Raw genomic sequence first — 20,260 nt, 5'->3', positions numbered from 1 at the left:
CACACCCAAACCTGCTTTTAAGAAAGCATGGAAAAAATGTGGAAAACCAGACAAGTGTTTTTATGCCACATTTACTTGCTGAAACTGCTTATCCAAACAGATAAATAAACAAATAAGGAACAGTGATGAGAACCTTTTAATTTCTAAACATGGTTCTAGAATCTCATCATTGTTTGGTGAGTCATTATCATTCTAATAGACAGTGCCTTGGTAACTAATGTACATCCATTATAATACATTACAGCTTGATCTGTCTATTCTTAATAGTATTTTTTCAAAAAGCGCGCCAAACAACTTAAAATGGAAATTATTTAAGCATATAAATAGGCCCTTTTGAAACAGATCAATGTTGGTAATCCATAATCATAATGTATAAAAAACATTCCATATACATTTGATATACTGTGTCAAGCACACATGCATGTACACCCACACGCACACACACACGCACACATGCCTTCTGATGCAGTCACGCACGCACACGCGCACACACTCGCGCGCACACACACATGCACACAAACACAAACAATAATACAATAATGGACAAAGTTGAATCTTATTAAATGCTTAAGTGTTATAAAGATCATAGAGACACAGTCACAGAGCTAGGTGGAGATCGTAACAGGCCAGAAAGACAGCCACACTACACACGCTATATTTCATATCACCACTAGAATGGCTGCTGTTCTGTAGAAGAGGGGAGGACACAAGAAGCCATCACTATTCAGCCATGCTGGCCACAGAGGACGCAAATGTGCAGCCAAGTGAATGAACAGGACAATGACGGTAAGAATATTCAAACTCCAGAGACACTAATGTACCTCAGACAATAATAATATTTAAAGTTATGTGCAAGACATATTCTGGGACAAAATGATTTTTGTGTTAAAAAATGATACGTTTCTGGTGTAATCACTTTAGCCTTAATAATATCCGATACATGATCCAGGTGCCACTCAAAGTTAAACTTTCATGTGTTTCTTTCCACAAAACACTCATCATGACATTATTATTGTTAACTACTATAATGTGCTTTCTGAAGCGGTTGTCATTCATTCTGGGTTAAATAGAGGCTTGGATAGAATCCAGGATAAAGTAACATACAGTATATTGCGGTGTGTGCTGTGAGTTTGGTCACCTTAAAAAGTGCACTCATTATCAACCAGGGAGCCATTTGGGATTCAGCCCCTGTGTGTCCAGAGCATACACGGCTCGGTGATGCCGTGGTCACATGTGACGCCGTGGACACAAACAAACCTCCCTGTTGTCATGTGATGGGCTGTAACATCTGGATGCTGTTCAGTGCACTGATGCTGTGTTGCTATGGCATTAAGAGATATACAGGGAGTACAATTACAGCACGTTTAGTAACAAAAAAAAGTGCAAAGGTATGATGTGCAATAGCACGGTTCTCACAATACCGAACTGTTTTACATGGTACAGTGTCTGATTATGGCCTCTACGTGACTGATAATCTGATACTGCAGGGCTAACAGTCGTTTTAAAGGTATAGAGCTATTTTGGTCCCAGTACTGAGGCAAATGGAGACCTCTGAGATTGTGTGGATTCTTAAAACAGATTAAAGCTCAACAGAGATGATGAGATAGAAATTATGGATAAGTGGATGCATTGCCCCCTCTCTCTTTTCTTCATTGGCATCCATCTTTTCTCACATGAACACCACAGAGTGTCTCAGACACTTTCCTCTGTCCCCCTCCTCCCCTTCCAATCACTGCTCAGCACCCTTCATTGTGACTTCATCCACCAGCTGGCCAATCACACAGTCAGAACCTTTGCCACTTCCTGCTGGCACAGAGAGCAGATGGGCACACACAGGAAAGAGAATGACCTCGCTTCCTTTCCAGCACTAAGAGCTTCCTGTATGGGTGGTGGGGGTGGGAGCGGTCACTTCCTGACAGCCTGCCGGTAGCTGTGTCTCTGGCCTTGTCCGCGGACGCAGCTCAAACCGGTGCCGTTTCCTGTGGTGGAAGCGTCCCTTGCGGTGCTGGGAGCATCTCTGGTACTGCAGGTCAGGCTCTCCTCGAGGGTGGGGCTGGACTGGGCCCTCTGAAGAGAGCCTTCCTCCAGCAGCATGGCCTCAAACACAGAGAGGTCATCGTCTCCGCAGCGTTGCTTGGCTCTGAGCAGCATGCTGTAGGTCTCGTAGCGCGTTTTCTGGGAGACACAGAGAGAAGATCTACTGAGCAGTGAACCAAGGCCTAGGGAATACGCATGAAACATTTCAGCCTTCCATGGTCAAGTGTTGAGAGCGTCCTGAATTAGAGCTCCTGTACTTTTTATAATTATGTACATGCTTTAGAACTGTCCAAACTGCTTGTTCTGTTTCTCACCTCAAACTCTAGATACTCCTCTCTTAGTCGGTACTCCTCTAGCTCTCGACCTTTGACCTTTCGGTCCGGGGGGTATGAGCGGAGTTCAGCCAGCTCAGCAGAGGTGGCATGAAAACGAGCCTCATGAGCTTGTACTTGTTCCTCCTACACACACACACACACACACACGCACACACACACAACACAAGTTAGTAATTACACACTTAAGAGATTTAGAACACAATAAGTCACTGAATTCACAAGTGGTTGCAGGTGCTATCCAAAAATGCTTGTTCCTGAATCACTGGACCTGTGAGAGTTTGGAGGCAGATCCTGGAAGCAGCGGGCGGCTAAATTTCTTCTGAGAGCCAATGGCAGCTGGGAGAGGCGGGGCAGAAAACATGGCAGCAACTGTATTGATGCGGGTGATCCAAGACTGCATCTGCTCTGCATTCCTGCACACACATGAGTACAACAATGCACAAACACCCCCCCCCCCCCCCACACACACACACACACACACACACACATGCACACACACACACAAACAATTTGAACAGAGCACAACAAATAAGAATTAATGTGGTTATTTTGTTTCTATATGTCACTGGTTAACAGAAGCTGAAAAGTTATAAAATAAAAAAGGTTAAATTTGATCAAATTGCCTATTAAAGCAATGGTTAGGTGCAATCGCTGGTGACAACCTCCCAAGAATGCCTGCTAATGGTGTGAAAAGTGTCGTAGCTAACAAAACCCAAACCCACACACTCAGACAAATGCATTCCCACACATCCAGCTCCAGCCCGTCATACAGGGCTGTAACTGGGACAAACTGCAATTGGAGCAGAACACACTCCCCTGGGGGCTGGGATGGGACACACACACACACACACACACACACAGAGGCAGACAGGCTGAGTATAAAACACATCCATGATGACCCAGGCACACACACAGCAGCCACATAGTGGGAGTGTGCAGTGGGCGGGGTGGGAGAGGACATGCCATGGGGCTTCAGTTCTACAACATGTGCTCCTCTCTCAGCACAACCACTCCAGATCCTGGTGGTTGGGGCATTTGAACAGCAGAGAGAGGGCATAGGGTTATTTCACAATACACCTCATTCGCTACAGGCCATGGGCTCTGAGCATTCTTAACCTCAAAGATGCTGAAGATATTTGTCTTTTATTCCAACAATAACCTTTTAAATATTTCTGTAGCACGTGTGTTTGTCAAAGTATCAGCTTCTTCTGTTGGTCCACTGTGCATGACAGCAGTTTACATGTTTCTGTTCATTTCTATGAGCTGTGCTTCCTCTTCACTGCTATGGGTTATGCTTCAAGCAAGGTGGATTTTATCATTTCTTGTTTTGTGCTCTTCTTTGTCTTGTGGCATTCAAGAGCAGGTGCACATTTGACCGTTCTTTAAAAATCCTTCTTCAACATCAGGAATGAACGAGTCGATACCTGTTCCCCTGGCAGACTGAGAGGAGAGCAGTACAGGCAAAAATGTGGGGGCAAGAGAAAGCAGTGGGTGTTACTCACGGGGCCTGGAACAAGTAGACCCTCCAGTCAGCTGTGCGCAGGTAGAACACATTGGGGCGCTTGTGGTAGTCAGTGGCCCGGACGGCCAGAGAGTGGTGGATGGACACAGCATTCTTTAGATCTTCATCAGACAGCTGCTTGTCCGGCCGATATTCTCCCTGCAACATCCATCCAACCAATCATCCAACCAATCCACCAATCAGTATGTCCATGTATCAGTTCAAGTTGCATATTGTCAGCAACAATACTCAAAATACTCAATACTGAAGTTTTGGTATTCAGATGTACATGTTTATAATCTAATGAATCAACCTACTTAAATATTGACTAATACAATATTTGGCCAATTGATGAATGAACAGAGACTGTATGCTCCTTAGAAAAACCTTTTCAGACATTTCAGATATGAGAAAACAAAAAACACCTTTTGCAGTCTTCTTTAATTAAAGTACAAAGTGAATTGTTTCAGAGGCTCTGAAGGTCTAAATAAACATGTGTTTATTAAAGACTTTATTAGTGTACTGTATCATTGTCCCTGTTTTGCTGATTCACTTCACTAACATGGCCAAGACAATAACTGCACTGTGAAAGGTCACTGGCAACTGTTTCAAATATCACCGCCACAATCGGACACAATTAACATACATAAAATATCAATGAAATAATTAAAATGAAAGGAAATGTATAAATAGTCGAAACAACACATTTTCCTCTTAATTTCCACTGAATATTAACATTAATTTGTTTTCTCTGCAGACAAGTAAACAGTCCCCCCTTGGCTATGTTGACATAACAACATGACTGGATGGAACCTCCAGTTCCTTTTAAAGGATCAGAGCTAAAGAAGTGCTAAGCAGGAAGCTGGCATGGGTGCTTAGACAACAGGCCCCAAGCCAGCTGGAACACAAAGCTACTTGGCTATCCAGCGTTCTGGTGGCGTCTCCAACTGACTTGGGAACAGAGGGTCAGCCAGAGAGAGTGATAAGGCTGGAAACTCAGTCTGTCTGTCCAAGGCCATGCCAGGAAAAAGTGCAGGAACTGTCACGACTCTGCATATTCCATCATGTTATCAAATGCAAACTCATTTCGATGTTTGGAGTCATGCGCCACTTACAAAATGTTTAACTGTCAGGATTCTAAAATAATTTCTAAAAATCACATGCAGTTCTAGAGCTATCAGCATGGGGGCAGAGTGGAGCACATGTTTAGTATTCTCTGACTGTTACCATGGGAGGTAAGAACCCTTCCACAGAAATACTCAGCTACGCTCACCAGCCACTTCAGTAGGAACACAGTAGTAATACTGGACAGGACCCCCTTGTGCTCTCAGAAGTGCTTCGGGTCTTGATGGCATGAATTCTGTAAGCTGTTTGAAACATTACTTTGAGAAGTTGACGTGAGAGCATCACGTAACCACTGCAGGTTGGTCAGCTGCACGTTGGTCAGCTGCACGTTCATGCTGTGAATCACTAATTCTCATATACAGAAGAATCCAGAGGGAATGGCTGTTAGCCATGCTAAGGTGAGACGAGCTGCATTAAAATGTTAAAGTAGCATATGGGCAGCTACTTTCAGTACTCAGGTATTCAGTACTCAGGTATTCAGTACTCAAAACTAAGATTCTCAATACTAAGGTATTCAGTACGCCAGTACTCAGATACTAAATACTCAAGCTGTGGTATTCAGATCTATTCAGACAAGGCTCGACTGGTGGTGGGAATCCTAGCATTTGCCAAGAAAACATCCCCTTCACCATTACACCACCACCACAGGGCAGGTTGGGTCCATGGATTCATGCGGTCTACATCACCACCTTGGATGAGTGTGACTATTGTACTCTGACCTCTCTCATCAATGATCTAGCCCTCAAGAGACATCTATTGCTTTTCACAGCATTCTCCATGAACTCTAGAAATACTTCTGCATTCAAAAAAACCCCAAAAGCTTGTCAGTTTGTGAAATACCCAAACCAGTCCATCTGGCTCCAACGAATATGCCACAGTCAGTGTTTCACAGATCATTTCCCCCTTCTGTTTGATGTGAACACTACCTGAAACTCTTTAATCCTCTCTGCATTATGCCTTGTACTGCAGTGCTGCTACAGGACTTGTTGATTGGCTAAGTGATTGAGTAGGTGTACTGATGGTTACAGGTGTACTGGATGTTAATAAATTGGTTGATAAGTGTATATTCTATTGTTAGAATACAGTGTCTGCTGCCTTACCTACATTCATTTTAAATAACCTAGGAGTAGTACAAAGATATAGAATTCAAAAAGATATGAGTAATAAAATGACTAAAGTCAATAAACTGGTTTTGGGTTGTCTCTGAGTGTATCACAGTGATAAAAGCTCACTCTCTCAAAATAGCATAAGTGCATTATGATGTTCAAAACGAGAGCTGAGGGCGGGGTGGTCAAAGGGACACTTGTGGTTTAACAGCATCACGACAAGTATGATTAAATCCACAAGGGCTTGAGAGAGAGAGGGAGAGAGATAGAGAGAGAGAGAGAGAGAGAGATAGAGATAGAGAGGGAGAGAAAGAGAGAGACAGAGGGAGAGAGAGAGAGGGAGACAGTGTCATTCTCACCTTTTGAAGGTAAAGAATTAGACCCTTCAGGACAGCATAGAACGTCTTCCAACCTCTCTTCCCTCGAGGGGCTGCAATTCACAAGATAACGACAACCTGTTCACTTACTTCCCTGAAGGACATCTCAGCACAATCTGATGAGCATGTAAACGGAGGGGCAAGGTTCAGCGGATCAGCTGGGGTCAGTCTCCTCTCTCACATCTTCCTTGCTGAAATAAACTTGTATCTGTCCTCTGGTTTCATTTTACACCATAACCCCACGCCTAACCATACAGATACAAACACTATGGTGCATGCTGTCATGTCCTTCTATGTTTACTATTTTCATCTCTCTTTTCATATCCCCATGACCCCTGACCTCTGTCATTCCATCGTTCTATCAGTTACTCTGGCTCCCTGTCTGACTGACCTGGACAGTCTATGTGACTCTGCCCTGTTCAGCTCAGAATCTTCACCACTACTCCTCTGCTCACACACCATCTGCAGATGGACTCCTCGCTACCCCAGCATTCAGACCCGTCACTGTTAGAGCATGTCTTTCAGTGTCATGGCTCCAAACTTCAACTCTGTCCTTCTGTTCACTTTCCTCAACACTTTCTGTTTCTTACTCCAATAAATGTTCTTTTTTCCTTGTATCTGTGTATGTCTGGTGGGTGCAGGGACCTTGGGTATGAGAAAGGCACTGTATAAATTAAACTTATTTAACATTCTTGTTCATTTTGAAGTGAGCTTTTAACATAGGCATTTGGTCTGGTTACAGTTCTGTGTTCACTTATCTAAAGCATTGCTCGAGCCCACCAGCTATTCATCAACCTTTCTTGAATGGGTGTTTAAGAATACATATTCAAAATAGGACTGTACGCCACCAGTTCACAGTGGCAGTAGCAAAGTTCTTCTAAAGAGGTTCATCCAGCCAGAGCTCACGACGGCCATGGTGAGTGTGTGACTGCTGTTCTGTGTGGAGCAGGGTGGCCAGATACGCACTGCGTTTGCCGTCGCAGTCGGCGTGGACCTTTCGCACCAGGAAGCCCGTGTTGTAGAGGAGGGCGCCGGACGCGGGGACCACACCGCCCGCCGCGTGCTTCTCGCCCCGCACACCGGACTCCTCGCCACGCCGCTCTCCCAGCTCGGAGAACGACTTTCTCAGCTCCTCTTCATCACTGGAGGCAGAGGCGGACAGAAAGAGAGAGGAAAGGAGAGGTGATATGTCATGATGACGACGACGACATTACCACACACGCCAACAAAAAAGAAAGCACATTAGCTGAGACACACAAAGCTGCTTCCCCATGAAGCCCTCGGGATGACCAATTAGAATCAAAGACAGAATAATTATGAGGCGTTCAAAAAAAGAAAAAGAAAAGACAAAGCTCTCCTGCCCCCCATGTTCCTGTTTTACACTGCATCATGGGTAAATGCATGGCACAGAAACTCTGACTCACGCCCTCCTTATGCTGGAGGTGTTTAACCTGAGTCTTTAACCCATCTCCGTCGTTCTAGATCATCTCCGTCCTGCTGTGTCCCCGTCCTGCTGTGTCCCTGTCCTGCTGTGTCCCCGTCCTGCTGTCTCTCTTCTGAGCATGAAGCAGAACCACTTCATGCTCTCTGATCAAACAGTCCTCCTCCCCCCAGCGTGAGACACAGACACAGAAACACAGTGGGGTGTGACGCCACACGCCCTGCATGCATGTGTGTGTTTGAAACTGAGAGAGGGTGTGAAAGGGACTCTGGTTTGTGTGAGTGTGTGTATGTGTGTGTGTTGTTAGAATCGTTCCCGTCTGTCATCTGGGCAGGGCTAACGCAGAACTTTCCCTTATAAAAGCCTAAAGTCACCTAAAAAATTTGCACGTGTTTTACAAATTATCCTACAACCTACCATGGCTAAGAACATTCCTTAATCGGTTGGTTCCTAATGTGTAATATGTAATGTGTAATGTGTAATGTGTAATGTTAGCTCATCACATATTCCCACACTGCAGAGTACCATCCAGTCCTGGTAATCCACAGTCCTTTCACACCATTTTGGTTCAGAAGCTCAGGGTTCTGCTCCACTTGCAGTTAACCATTTAATAAAGTTCTCCCATGAACACAAAGGCCATTGTGGACCTTCACATTAGCATGATTTTCTCAGCTGAAATTCACCTTAGATGTCATTAGTAAAAGTCATACTGCACATCTGTAAAGTGAGCTTTAATATCTCTTCTTGCCAGTTCAGATGATATTGATTCTATGATGTGTGTGAGTGTGTGTGTGTGTGTGTGTGAGTGTGTGTGTGTGTGTGTGTGTGTGTGTGTGTGTGTGTGTGTGTGTGTGTGTGTGTGTGTGTGTGTGTGTGTGTGTGTCAGGGATCCTGCTATGCTGCTCGCCTGTGCTATGCTGTGCAGGGAGACAGCATCAGAGCACCCTGCTGGAACCCTCTGCTGTGGACTCTCACACTGATTACAAACTGGCCTACTGTTCCTTGCCTCAGTTCATGTAGCCTCCCCTGATCAAAGCATATAAATTTAGAACACAAACACACACACACACACACACACACACACACACACACACACACACACACACACACACACACACACACACACACACACACACACACACACAAAATCCAGTTACAGATTTGACTGCAGTCATGCAAAACCAGTCTGTGAACTGTAGCTTCCCTGTTTGTATAAACTAAGTAATGTTTGTATAAGTTGCAGAAACTGATACATCATTCCTGTTGACAAAAATCTGATATATTGCAGCATTAAACACAACACTGACTATCTGAAATGGAGCCTGAACACAGGCTGACCTGTGCGTGTCCAGTCCACCAGCAGAGAAGAACAGTGTACACACACACCAGACTGACAGAGAAGAACAGCACTCACTCACACACACACACACACACACACACACACACACACACACACACACACACACACACACACACACACACACACACACACACACACACCAGACTAACAGAGCATGTGCAGAAAAACTTCAAGCTTGTTGCCTGGTAACTGCTAGTGTTATCTCACACAAAGGGAAAACAGAGACGGATGGAGGAAGAACTGATGGGAGATGGAGAAAGGACACATCTAACTGTTGTATACTGGAAACACATAGGGGGACACATAATGAACAACACCTAACACCTAATGGGAAACACATAATGAACAACACCTAACACCTAATGGACAACATAATGAACAACACCTAACACCTAATGGGAAACACATAATGAACAACACCCAACACCTAATGGACAACACCCAACACCTAATGGGCAACACCTAATGAACAACACCTAACACCTAATGGGCAACACCTAATGAACAACACCTAATACCTAATGGGCAACACCTAATGAACAACACCTAACACCTAATGGGCAACACCTAATGGGCAACACCTAATGAACAACACCTAACACCTAATGGGCAACACCTAATGAACAACACCTAATACCTAATGGGCAACACCTAATGAACAACACCTAACACCTAATGGGCAACACCTAATGAACAACACCTAACGAACAACACCTAACACCTAATGGGCAACACCTAATGAAAAATACCTAATGGGCAACACATAATGAACAACACCTAACACCTAATGGGCAACACCTAATGAACAACACCTAACACCTAATGGACAACACATAATGAACAACACCTAACACCTAATGGGCAACACCTAATTAATAACACCTAACACCTAATGGGCAACACCTAATGAACAACACCTAACACCTAATGGACAACACATAATGGACAACACCTAACACCTAATGGGCAACACCTAATGAACAACACCTAACACCTAATGGGCAATACCTAATGAACAGCACCTAACACCTAATGGGCAACACCTAATGAACAACACCCAACACCTAATGGACAACACATAATGGACAACACCCAACACCTAATGGGCAACACCTAATGAACAACACCTAACACCTAATGGGCAACACCTAATGAACAACACCTAACACCTAATGGACAACACATAATGGACAACACCTAACACCTAATGGACAACACATAATGGACAACAACTAACACCTAATGGACAACACATAATGAACAACACCTAATACCTAATGGACAACACATAATGGACAACACCTAACACCTAATGGGCACAGTGGGGCAGTCAGTTGGTCTAGTCTACAACATGACATATGCCAGTATTTTCCGCAAAGACTAACTAAAGTCTGAAGGAAATGAAGGAAAGGCAGTAGAAGAGAGGGAGGGGGGAGGGGGTATAGCAGAAAGAAAGAAAAAAGAATGACAGGCAGACAGATGCAGGGCAGAGAGGGAAGCTGGTAATTATGAAAAGCACTGTGATTAGGTTGAAAAACGTCACTGAACACAGAGGGCACCAGTGAACGAGGACAAGATCCTCCAGCTCAGCCTTATTACGTAAAACCCAGAGTCTCTCTCACCCACGCCTACCCTCACCTTAACACACACACACACGTCTCTCTCACCCACGCCTACCCTCACCTTAACACACACACACACACACACACACACACACACACACACACACACACACACACACACACACACACACACACACACACACCTCTCTCACCCATGCCTACTCTCACCTTAACACACACACACACACACACACACACACACACACACACACACACACACACACACACACACACGTCTCTCTCACCCAAGCCTACCCTCACCTTAACACACACACACACACACACACACACACACACGTCTCTGTCACTCACGCCTACCCTCACCTTAACACACACACACACACACACACACACCTCTCTCACCCATGCCTACTCTCACCTTAACACACACACACACACACACACACACACACACACACACACACACACACACACACACACACACACACACACCTCTCTCACCCATGCCTACTCTCACCTTAACACACACACACACACACACACACACACACACACACACACACACACACACACACACACACACGTCTCTCTCACCCAAGCCTACCCTCACCTTAACACACACACACACACACACACACACGTCTCTCTCACTCACGCCTACCCTCACCTTAACACACACACACACACACACACACCTCTCTCACCCATGCCTACTCTCACCTTAACACACACACACACACACACACACACACACACACACACACACACACACACACACACACACACACGTCTCTCTCACCCACGCCTACCCTCACCTTAACACACACACACACACACACACACGTCTCTCTCACTCACGCCTACCCTCACCTTAACACACGCACACACACAGAAGTGCTTCTTCTTAACACACGTCCAACGTCTTGTTTTGACCAACATCCACACTGATGTACACATTAAATCTTACGAAAAACATGCTACTATGCATATATGTGCCTGCACGTTCACACACACACTAATGCACATGCACACACACACACACACACACACACACACACACACACACACACACACACACACACACACACACATACACACACACACACACACACTTTGTCCTATCCTCTGTCTGTAACTCTGTAACTAAAATAACAAATATTCTGATCAAATTTGAAGCCACTTTCGCCAGTCCTACCACATGAACTGTAATCTTAAGAGTGCTTCTCTGAGAGCACAGACCCTCTGAACATGCCCAGATCACAGCTCACATACAGCAGAGGGCCAACAGTCCCACAACCCTGGCACGCAGCTTTACTGTCTAATGAACTGCCTCCATGGCACTTACTACACAGTGTTAAGCCAATATAGAGGCAAAGAGAGGGAAAAGCTTCCCAAGTCATGACATTTGGCCAAGAGAGAAAATAATAATAATATTCAGGCAGATGTTTTGGTGAGGGTGGGATGAACCGCAGCGCACTATAGGAAAAAAATATGTACACAAGATTCCCAGAGAAATGGGATATTTCACACAGCAACTGTCTTCACATTTGTGCAGCCCTGGAGGGGTTTGAGACGTCTTGTTGTCCCGGTTCCTGAACACTCAGCGTGACCCTTGTTAAGGAGATCTTTATTACGTTTAGTTTGCAGCTTGAAGAGACAGATACTACAGGTCTGGAGCATCGTTGTCCTTTCATAAAATCCCTTGTAGACATGTGGGTTTCCTGTGCCGTCTTCTTATAAAACATTTGTACTTTTTTTGGTCATTTTTGGATAAAAAAAAACACACAGCTTTCTGATTCCACTAAGTGCCCCATAAAAATAATTTATGCATCTTGTGCTAAAAAAATATCTGAAGAATTATAGTGTTATTTTTTAACCAAAAATAGTAACATTATAGTATATGAAAAGTCTCAGAAATTGCTTTGACCTCTGAAAGTTAAATTGGGTGCAGAATCGCCATCATCCAAAATGTTAATTGGATAATAAAAAAAATTATATCACTATTATTCATTTCTATTTACATTTGGCACATTTGGCAGATGCTCTTGCACAGTTTATATCAGTCAGAGTCAGGAGTCAGGTGAGTGTAGAATCAGGAGTCTGGTGAGTGTAGAATCAGGAGTCTGGTGAGTGTAGAGTCAGGAGTCTGGTGAGTGTAGAGTCAGGAGTCAGGTGAGTGTAGAATCAGGAGTCAGGTGAGTGTAGAGTCAGGAGTCTGGTGAGTATAGAATCAGTAGTCTGGTGAGTGTAGAATCAGTAGTCTGGTGAGTATAGAGTCAGGAGTCTGGTGAGTATAGAGTCAGGAGTCAGGTGAGTATAGAATCAGGAGTCAGGTGAGTGTAGAGTCAGGAGTCTGGTGAGTGTAGGATCAGGAGTCTGGTGAGTGTAGAATCAGTAGTCTGGTGAGTATAGAATCAGTAGTCTGGTGAGTGTAGAATCAGTAGTCTGGTGAGTATAGAGTCAGGAGTCTGGTGAGTATAGAGTCAGGAGTCAGGTGAGTATAGAATCAGGAGTCAGGTGAGTGTAGAGTCAGGAGTCTGGTGAGTGTAGGATCAGGAGTCTGGTGAGTGTAGAATCAGTAGTCTGGTGAGTATAGAGTCAGGAGTCTGGTGAGTGTAGAATCAGGAGTCTGGTGAGTGTAGAATCAGGAGTCTGGTGAGTGTAGAATCAGGAGTCTGGTGAGTGTAGAATCAGGAGTCTGGTGAGTGTAGAATCAGGAGTCTGGTGAGTGTAGAATCAGGAGTCTTGTGAGTATAGAGTCAGGACTCAGGTGAGTGCAGTCAGGACTCAGGTGAGTGAATTCAGGAGTCTGGTGAGTGTAGTATGAGGAGGCAGGTGAGTCTTGCCGAAGGATGCTTACTGGTAGAGCATAAAGCACTTACCTAGATGGCGACTGAACACAAGTCCACCACAGGAGAAGCAGCGTTTCCTACTACACTATATCAGCCTATCAAGCTTTCTCAAACTATACACCAGCCTATTAAACTGTATCAAACTATATACCAGCCTATCTAACTACATTAAACTATATACCAGCTTATCAAACCACAACAGTCAGCAGACATGAGAGCTGAGCAGATTTGTAGAGTCTGCATTCACATGATTACCCACCATGCACAGCTAGCAGTGTTCAACAGGAATGTAGCCATTAAATGTGTACACAGGAGAGGGCAGATCGGAGGAGACGCAGCACGTCTGTGCATCATGCGCCGTGTGCTTCATCCTCCACATCTTCCCCATTATTCTCTTCGTCCATATATCTCTCTCCTGCTCTCCTCACTCCATCAGCCTTTATGTGTTCTCCCTCCTTCTCTCTCTCTCTCTCTCTCTCTCTCTCTCTCTCTCTCTCTCTCTCTCTCTCTTTGTGGTTTCCTCCCTGATGCCTCTCGTCAGCTGTACAGTACCCCCCACCCTTTGTCCTGAGCCGGTGTCCTGGTGTACTGTACAGCCGCTCACGTCACCGCCTCATGCATTATGCATTGTGTGTTGCACGTCCATGTGGAGCAGTGAGCATGTGTGCGTTAAACGGTAGTGCTGGATAACTGGAAAGGTCTGCAGTGTGTTATGCAGCAACGCAGCGGAAAATGGTCTGGGCATTCCTGGGTGCTCTGTTCTTGTGCTGCAACACTAAATGTGTGTGTGTGTGTGTGTGTGTGTGTGTGTGTGTGTGTGTGTGTGTGTGTGTGAGAGAGACAGAAGGGGTAGGCTATTTCAAGACAGGCAGTAGGTGTACTGTAAGCTCACCTTTACTCTGTATGCATCCAGACCCCTTTAAAGAGTGTACTGATGTGCGTTTTTGCGTGTTTGTATGTGTGTGTGTGTGTGTGTGTATGTGGTATGTGTGTGCGCGACAGCGAATTCAGATCAGTCAAAGGAGGAGAGCTTCTGCTGCAGTTACAGAGCGGTAGCCATGGAGGTGTAGCCATGGCAACAGCGCTAGGAAAGCCAGGGACTTTAATTGGTGACTGCGATGGAAAAGCAAGAATAGAACTCTTTGACACAGTAATGTTTCTACCAAACCTCCCTAGAGTCTCATCACAGCAGATGTCATCAATACACACAGATATACCAACAATACACCCCCTCCCCACACACACACACACACACACCCCTGAAATGCAAATGAATATGCAGCACATGTCCTCTTGACCACTCGCATTCTCATCTTCACCATGAAATCAGAAATTAGGCCTTTTAACAATGACGCTAGATGACAAACTTAATGCAATAATGTGCCTTAATGCAGTCAATACACAGTCAGAGCTACTGCAAGCGTGTAGCTGAAAAGAGTTCTCAATTTTTACACAGTTCATAAACACTCAACACAATCTGTAGCCAAAGCCAAGTTCCCAGGACCATGGACATGTGTTGATGTGCATGTGTGGTAGGTGATGGTGATGAAGACGTGTGTGTTGATGTGCATGTGTGGTAGGTGATGGTGATGAAGACGTGTGTGTTGATGTGCATGTGTGGTAGGTGATGGTGATGAAGACGTGTGTGTTGATGTGCATGTGTGGTAGGTGATGGTGATGAAGACGTGTGTGTTGATGTGCATGTGTGGTAGGTGATGGTGATGAAGACGTGTGTGTTGATGTGCATGTGCGATAGGTGATGGTGGAAGACTCACATAGCCCACTGAAGCTTCTCATTCTTGATGGAGTTGTACAGAGCCTGCAGAGACACATGACAGGTCATTACTGATTAGCCACAAATATTATGCTTTAAGAATGTGTGTGTGGTTGTGTTTGTGTGTAGGTGTGTGTGCTTGTGTGTTGGTGTGTACATGCATGTCCATGCCTGAATAAGGGTGAGTGAGATATTTTTATTAACACTGATGTCTCTCACGTCCTCTGTCAGTATATTCAACTATAACAGCACACAAACAGAAAAAAAACATACATATTTCATCTCCTCCACTCAGTCACTTAAAACAGCAGAGTTCTGAGGCACAGACACTGAGGCCAGTCACACCAGTCACACCAGTCATCACTGTCCTGACTCAACACCACAACAGGGTCTTAATCATGGTTAGCACCTGTCAGCAAACGCTTTAGACCACAATTTGAAATTGTTTGTGAAGAACTAATGTAGTGTCTTTTCTTTGAAATGGGAATGTATTAAAGTATTGGATCTGCTCTGAGCCAATACTAGTGATTACCATCGGCATTAGCTAGAATGATAAAATCAGCATTCTGAGGTTATATCTATTTCAGCTATTTAAACAAATTGCATTTTTTTATCAGTAATACTGGTTTGTTTCAGCTTTTAATGAAAACATTCTGGGGTATAATAGTCACTGACTATGGTGAAAGAGTAAACAGTATCAATTGGGAGTTGAGGTTGGGTATTCAGAGCTGTAGCTGAAAGGTATTATTAGCTCCTTAAAAGCAGTGTCATTGTATCCCTACGTACACCCGTTTAAGGTCTGGGAAAGTGTCTGATCATTCTACACAACAGGAGCTCCTAGCGTCCTGAACCTAGAGGAGATGTTCCACTAGCATCTGCTGCACATCACAACCATATTAGTCTCCCGTCTTCACCCCCAGGACTGGGTGTTGGCCACTGCCAAAGAGATTCTAGCTGTCATTCAGACTCCTGAGAGGATGCCAGCAATCGTAATCAGTGCGACTCTCGCTGCATTTAAACGGACAGTGTCAGACGATGGTGTGGTTTAACGTATTTATGGATAGCACAACGACTGTGTGTGTATTGCTTATAATTAACAGCTATCGTGGTACAATAACAATCAGTATATATTTAGATTATATATAGTATATATTTAGTTTTTTTTTTGCTTTTGTTTTGGTTCTTGAACCTCATAGCTGAGAGTTTAATCCATTTTCCCCTTCTTAGGGACCTCTTGTGCATAATCATAACCTCAATTAAATTGCAAAAAAACACTGTGCAGTGATGGTTTTGTGTGGAAGCTGTGTGATGCGAATATTAATGAAAAACAGTCCTAATACTGGATGTCAGCAACCATCCAAACAAAACCTGCAGTCTGCCTTTCCCTTCACACTCATGGGCATGTTAATATCTGTAACAAACAGAGTTCTGGCAGCCGAAGAAAGTCTATAAATGATCTACTAGTGAGTGTCATTCTGATATTAACACCCCTCCATCACCTCCCACTCAGCACAAATGCCTGCCCAGTCCAAAACAGTACTCCTCATAATCAATTAGGATCACTGGCACAGTCATCCTACATGTTGCCAATTGGTAGGAAAAGCACCCTTCTAATGTTAAACAGACCAAACTGCTACAGCCGCCCGTGCTCACCCACCCGGGCACAGGGGGGGAGGCGAGACAGCTGGAGGTATGGGAGACGTAAGCATGTCGGACAGTGAGGTGGTCATGGAAACGGGCCGTGGGGAAAGAGGACAGAGATAAATAAAGAGGTAAACAGGGTAGACAGATCGAATGGGAGGGACATGAAGAGGCTGTGGAGAGAGGTGACGGGGTCGGGGGGGGGGGGGGGGGGTTTGGGGGGGGGGGGGCGTACCCTCTTCCTCTTGCGGAACTGCGGGTGTTTCTGCCCATCCTGGGCCTTGCCTAGCAGGTCTGGGAAGACCAGGGGCTTGAGTGAGCGGGAGCGGGGTGTTCGCGGGTAACGAAACGGGTCCATCATCCGGAAATCGCGCCCGTAGCGCACGGAACAGAGCGATCTGGAGCGCAGGCGCCCGGCCGAGTGCAGGCTGTTCACGCCGATCATGACGAAGGACAAAATGCTCGACGGGCCAGTCCAGAGGCGTCCGCCGCCGTGCCGTCCCACGGGATTTAGACGGTGGGCTCAGAGACGGACCAGCGACGCTTCCAACAGCAGGCCAAACCACGCGGGTCAGAAATGCCCCAGTTCTGGTGGGGTTGGTTAAGGGTTCGCTCAGAGAGGCAGGTGCTCGGGTGGTGAAGGCCCAGAAAGAAAAGAACAATCAATAAATCTTTAATCCAGGCTGGCGCTGTAGCGATGGAGAACACTCCAGACTGAAACTCAAAATCACTTTAAAGATTGGCTTTTTGCTGCACCGATGCCTTCAAGAAAAAATGAATTGCCCTAAAAAGTACCTGGACCAAGAATCTCCTGGATCCTCCAGCTTTTCTTTACTTTCACAGATAAAGGTGCTGCCACGGTGGGGACAGGTAATCCATCTTCACGCAGGCTTCAGGATTCATATTTCCAATCTGTCTGCTATCTTGAGAATTTGTCACAAGCTCGGAGGTTAAGTGAGTGCTCGACATATTTGTCAACAAAAGACCAACAGCGCAATGAAGCCATAGTAACCTCTCAGAAACTTGCCAGCCAAACATCCATCGCAATAGCGCAAGATATCAAAAGTGTAATCCAATAAATAAATCAATCAATAAAAGTAACATGAAAATGAAGATACACAGGGGAGGAGACATTAAGCAATATCTGTGGGAAAACCAAGGGTGGTGGATGAAGTGTGAAGACTACACTTGTGTGGTGGAGCACACCAAACTCCAACTCCAGAACACACTTACATTCAAAACAGGTGAGGGGTGATACAACAGGAGGAAAAACTGCACAAGCACACGCGCGCGCACACACACACACACACACACACACACACACACCCACACACACACTCACAGATGGTAAAGGATACTTGGAGAAGTGTGAAAGGACAGTCAGAATCCAACAGATGGATGAAACGGGCGGAAACTGAAAGATGACAGAACAGAAGTGAGCACACACCCACACACACACACACACACCCACACACACACACACAAACACACACCCACACACGCGTGCACGCACACAACGAAGAGGATGTGATGGACAAATGTCTTGCTTATAATATATAAAAATTCTAAATCACCTCAAAAATCAATTAACCCAAAACAAACATAAAATTGTCCAAAAATGACAGTAAAAAAAAAAAGATGACGCCAAATAAGATTATCTTAAAAAAGAGAGAAAAAACTCCAGATCCATGTGCAAATTCAGGCAGCCACCCTGACGGAGGATGCAGAAGGTCTCCTGTTGCTCTGGGGCTCCTCTCCTGTTCTCCTGCCCTCACGTCACTCCACCTCCAGAAGATCTGAGGCTCTGAGGAGAAAACTCCAGCTTCCGAGGACACACGTCACTCTGCTCTTAATCCCGCCGTCTCCACTTTAAACGCGCCAACCCTGTCGTTCTCTTCCCCATTTTCCGCTCTAAAGGACGACCATCCGGCAGCAGGAGGACGCTTCTTAATAATCCCGTCCTGCGCTCCCCCTCAACACTGTGGGGAGGTTTCCAGCGAGGACCTGGGAATGAGCCACGTCTCGTTGCCGTGGCGCCCGTGTGTTCCGTTCCTTTCGCCCGTGGCTGATGGGAAGTGGTGAGTCTCAGGGAGACCTGATTGAGGCTGTGAGCTTCTCGCCTCCCTCCCCTTCTCTCTCTCTCTCTCTCTCTCATTGCTTCTCTCCCTTCCACCGTGCTCAGCTACTGAACAGCCAATCGTAGCCATCCAACTCGTCTACACACACACACACACACACACACACACAGCACTACACTCTGAATACTGATTACCATTCTGCTCTAGTAGTCTCTCAGAGGTGTGTGTGTGTGTGTGTGTATGTGTGTGTGTGTGTCTGTGTGTCTGTGTGTCTGTGTGTGAAAGAGAGCAAAATCATGTGAATGATGAACACAGTGAACAATTAACACATTGCTATACATATTATAGTATTAACCGTGATTTATTATTTTGGCTATCTGCTGAAATATCAGTTTGACTCAAAAGGAAAATGGTTTAATTATGTAACCAGAGTTCAGAACGTAATTTCACATCTTGTGTGTTCGTACCACTAATGTTACACACCTTCTACTGACTGATCGCTGAGACATATTATTAGCATACACTGAATTTCTGTGATACAGTGTATCAAAAAAGAAATTAAGAGCACCAGGCTCAGTGCTGCGCCTGCCCTGAGGAACACGTGCTCCAGGGTTTATGCTGAAGAGCCAAATTTGGCCAGTCATTCATTCTAAATCTTTTTAATGCATAATTCACCCAATAAATATTTGAAGTATTTGCCTTCACACATAAAGAATCATTTGTCCATTTTCCAAGTAGATGGAACAAGATGAAAAAGACTATAAGAAGAATGCTGCTGATTCTATTACTACTTATAACCTGCTCCAGCTTCAGAGGGAGAGAAAAGAGAGAGAGTCAGAAGAAGAGAGACACAGAGAAAGAGAAGCTGTTAATCAGAGTGAAAAACACAGAAGGAGATATTCAGAAGGATAATGAGACTTCAAAAAGAAGGGAAACTCAAATTTCTCAGCTACAACCACACTACAATCACACTACAACCACACTACAAACACACTACAAATACAGTACAACCACACTACAAACACACTACAACCACACTACAACCACACT

General features: G+C 45.0%; 1 protein-coding gene across 4 annotated transcripts in view; it reads right to left on the bottom strand.

Moving 5' to 3' along the window:
- LOC143510531 (PH and SEC7 domain-containing protein 1) overlaps window positions 1-20,260 on the bottom strand; it is a 56,166-nt gene continuing 35,906 nt past the window's right edge. For 3 of the 4 annotated variants that reach the window (XM_076999978.1, XM_076999977.1, XM_076999979.1), the window contains 7 exons: window positions 15,493-15,536; window positions 7,448-7,623; window positions 6,464-6,534; window positions 3,875-4,032; window positions 2,641-2,785; window positions 2,352-2,495; window positions 1-2,175 (listed from right to left, as the gene is read on the bottom strand). In XM_076999978.1, coding sequence (XP_076856093.1) covers window positions 1,906-2,175; window positions 2,352-2,495; window positions 2,641-2,785; window positions 3,875-4,032; window positions 6,464-6,534; window positions 7,448-7,623; window positions 15,493-15,536 — 1,008 coding nt within the window. In that variant the 3' untranslated portion in view covers window positions 1-1,905. The remainder of the gene's footprint in view (window positions 2,176-2,351; window positions 2,496-2,640; window positions 2,786-3,874; window positions 4,033-6,463; window positions 6,535-7,447; window positions 7,624-15,492; window positions 15,537-20,260) is intronic. The other variant, XM_076999980.1, reaches the window with a different exon arrangement.

Source organism: Brachyhypopomus gauderio, chromosome 3 (assembly GCF_052324685.1).
Source record: "Brachyhypopomus gauderio isolate BG-103 chromosome 3, BGAUD_0.2, whole genome shotgun sequence".
Classification (NCBI taxonomy): Eukaryota; Metazoa; Chordata; class Actinopteri; order Gymnotiformes; family Hypopomidae; genus Brachyhypopomus; species Brachyhypopomus gauderio.
This window is presented reverse-complemented; position numbering and strand designations above follow the sequence as displayed.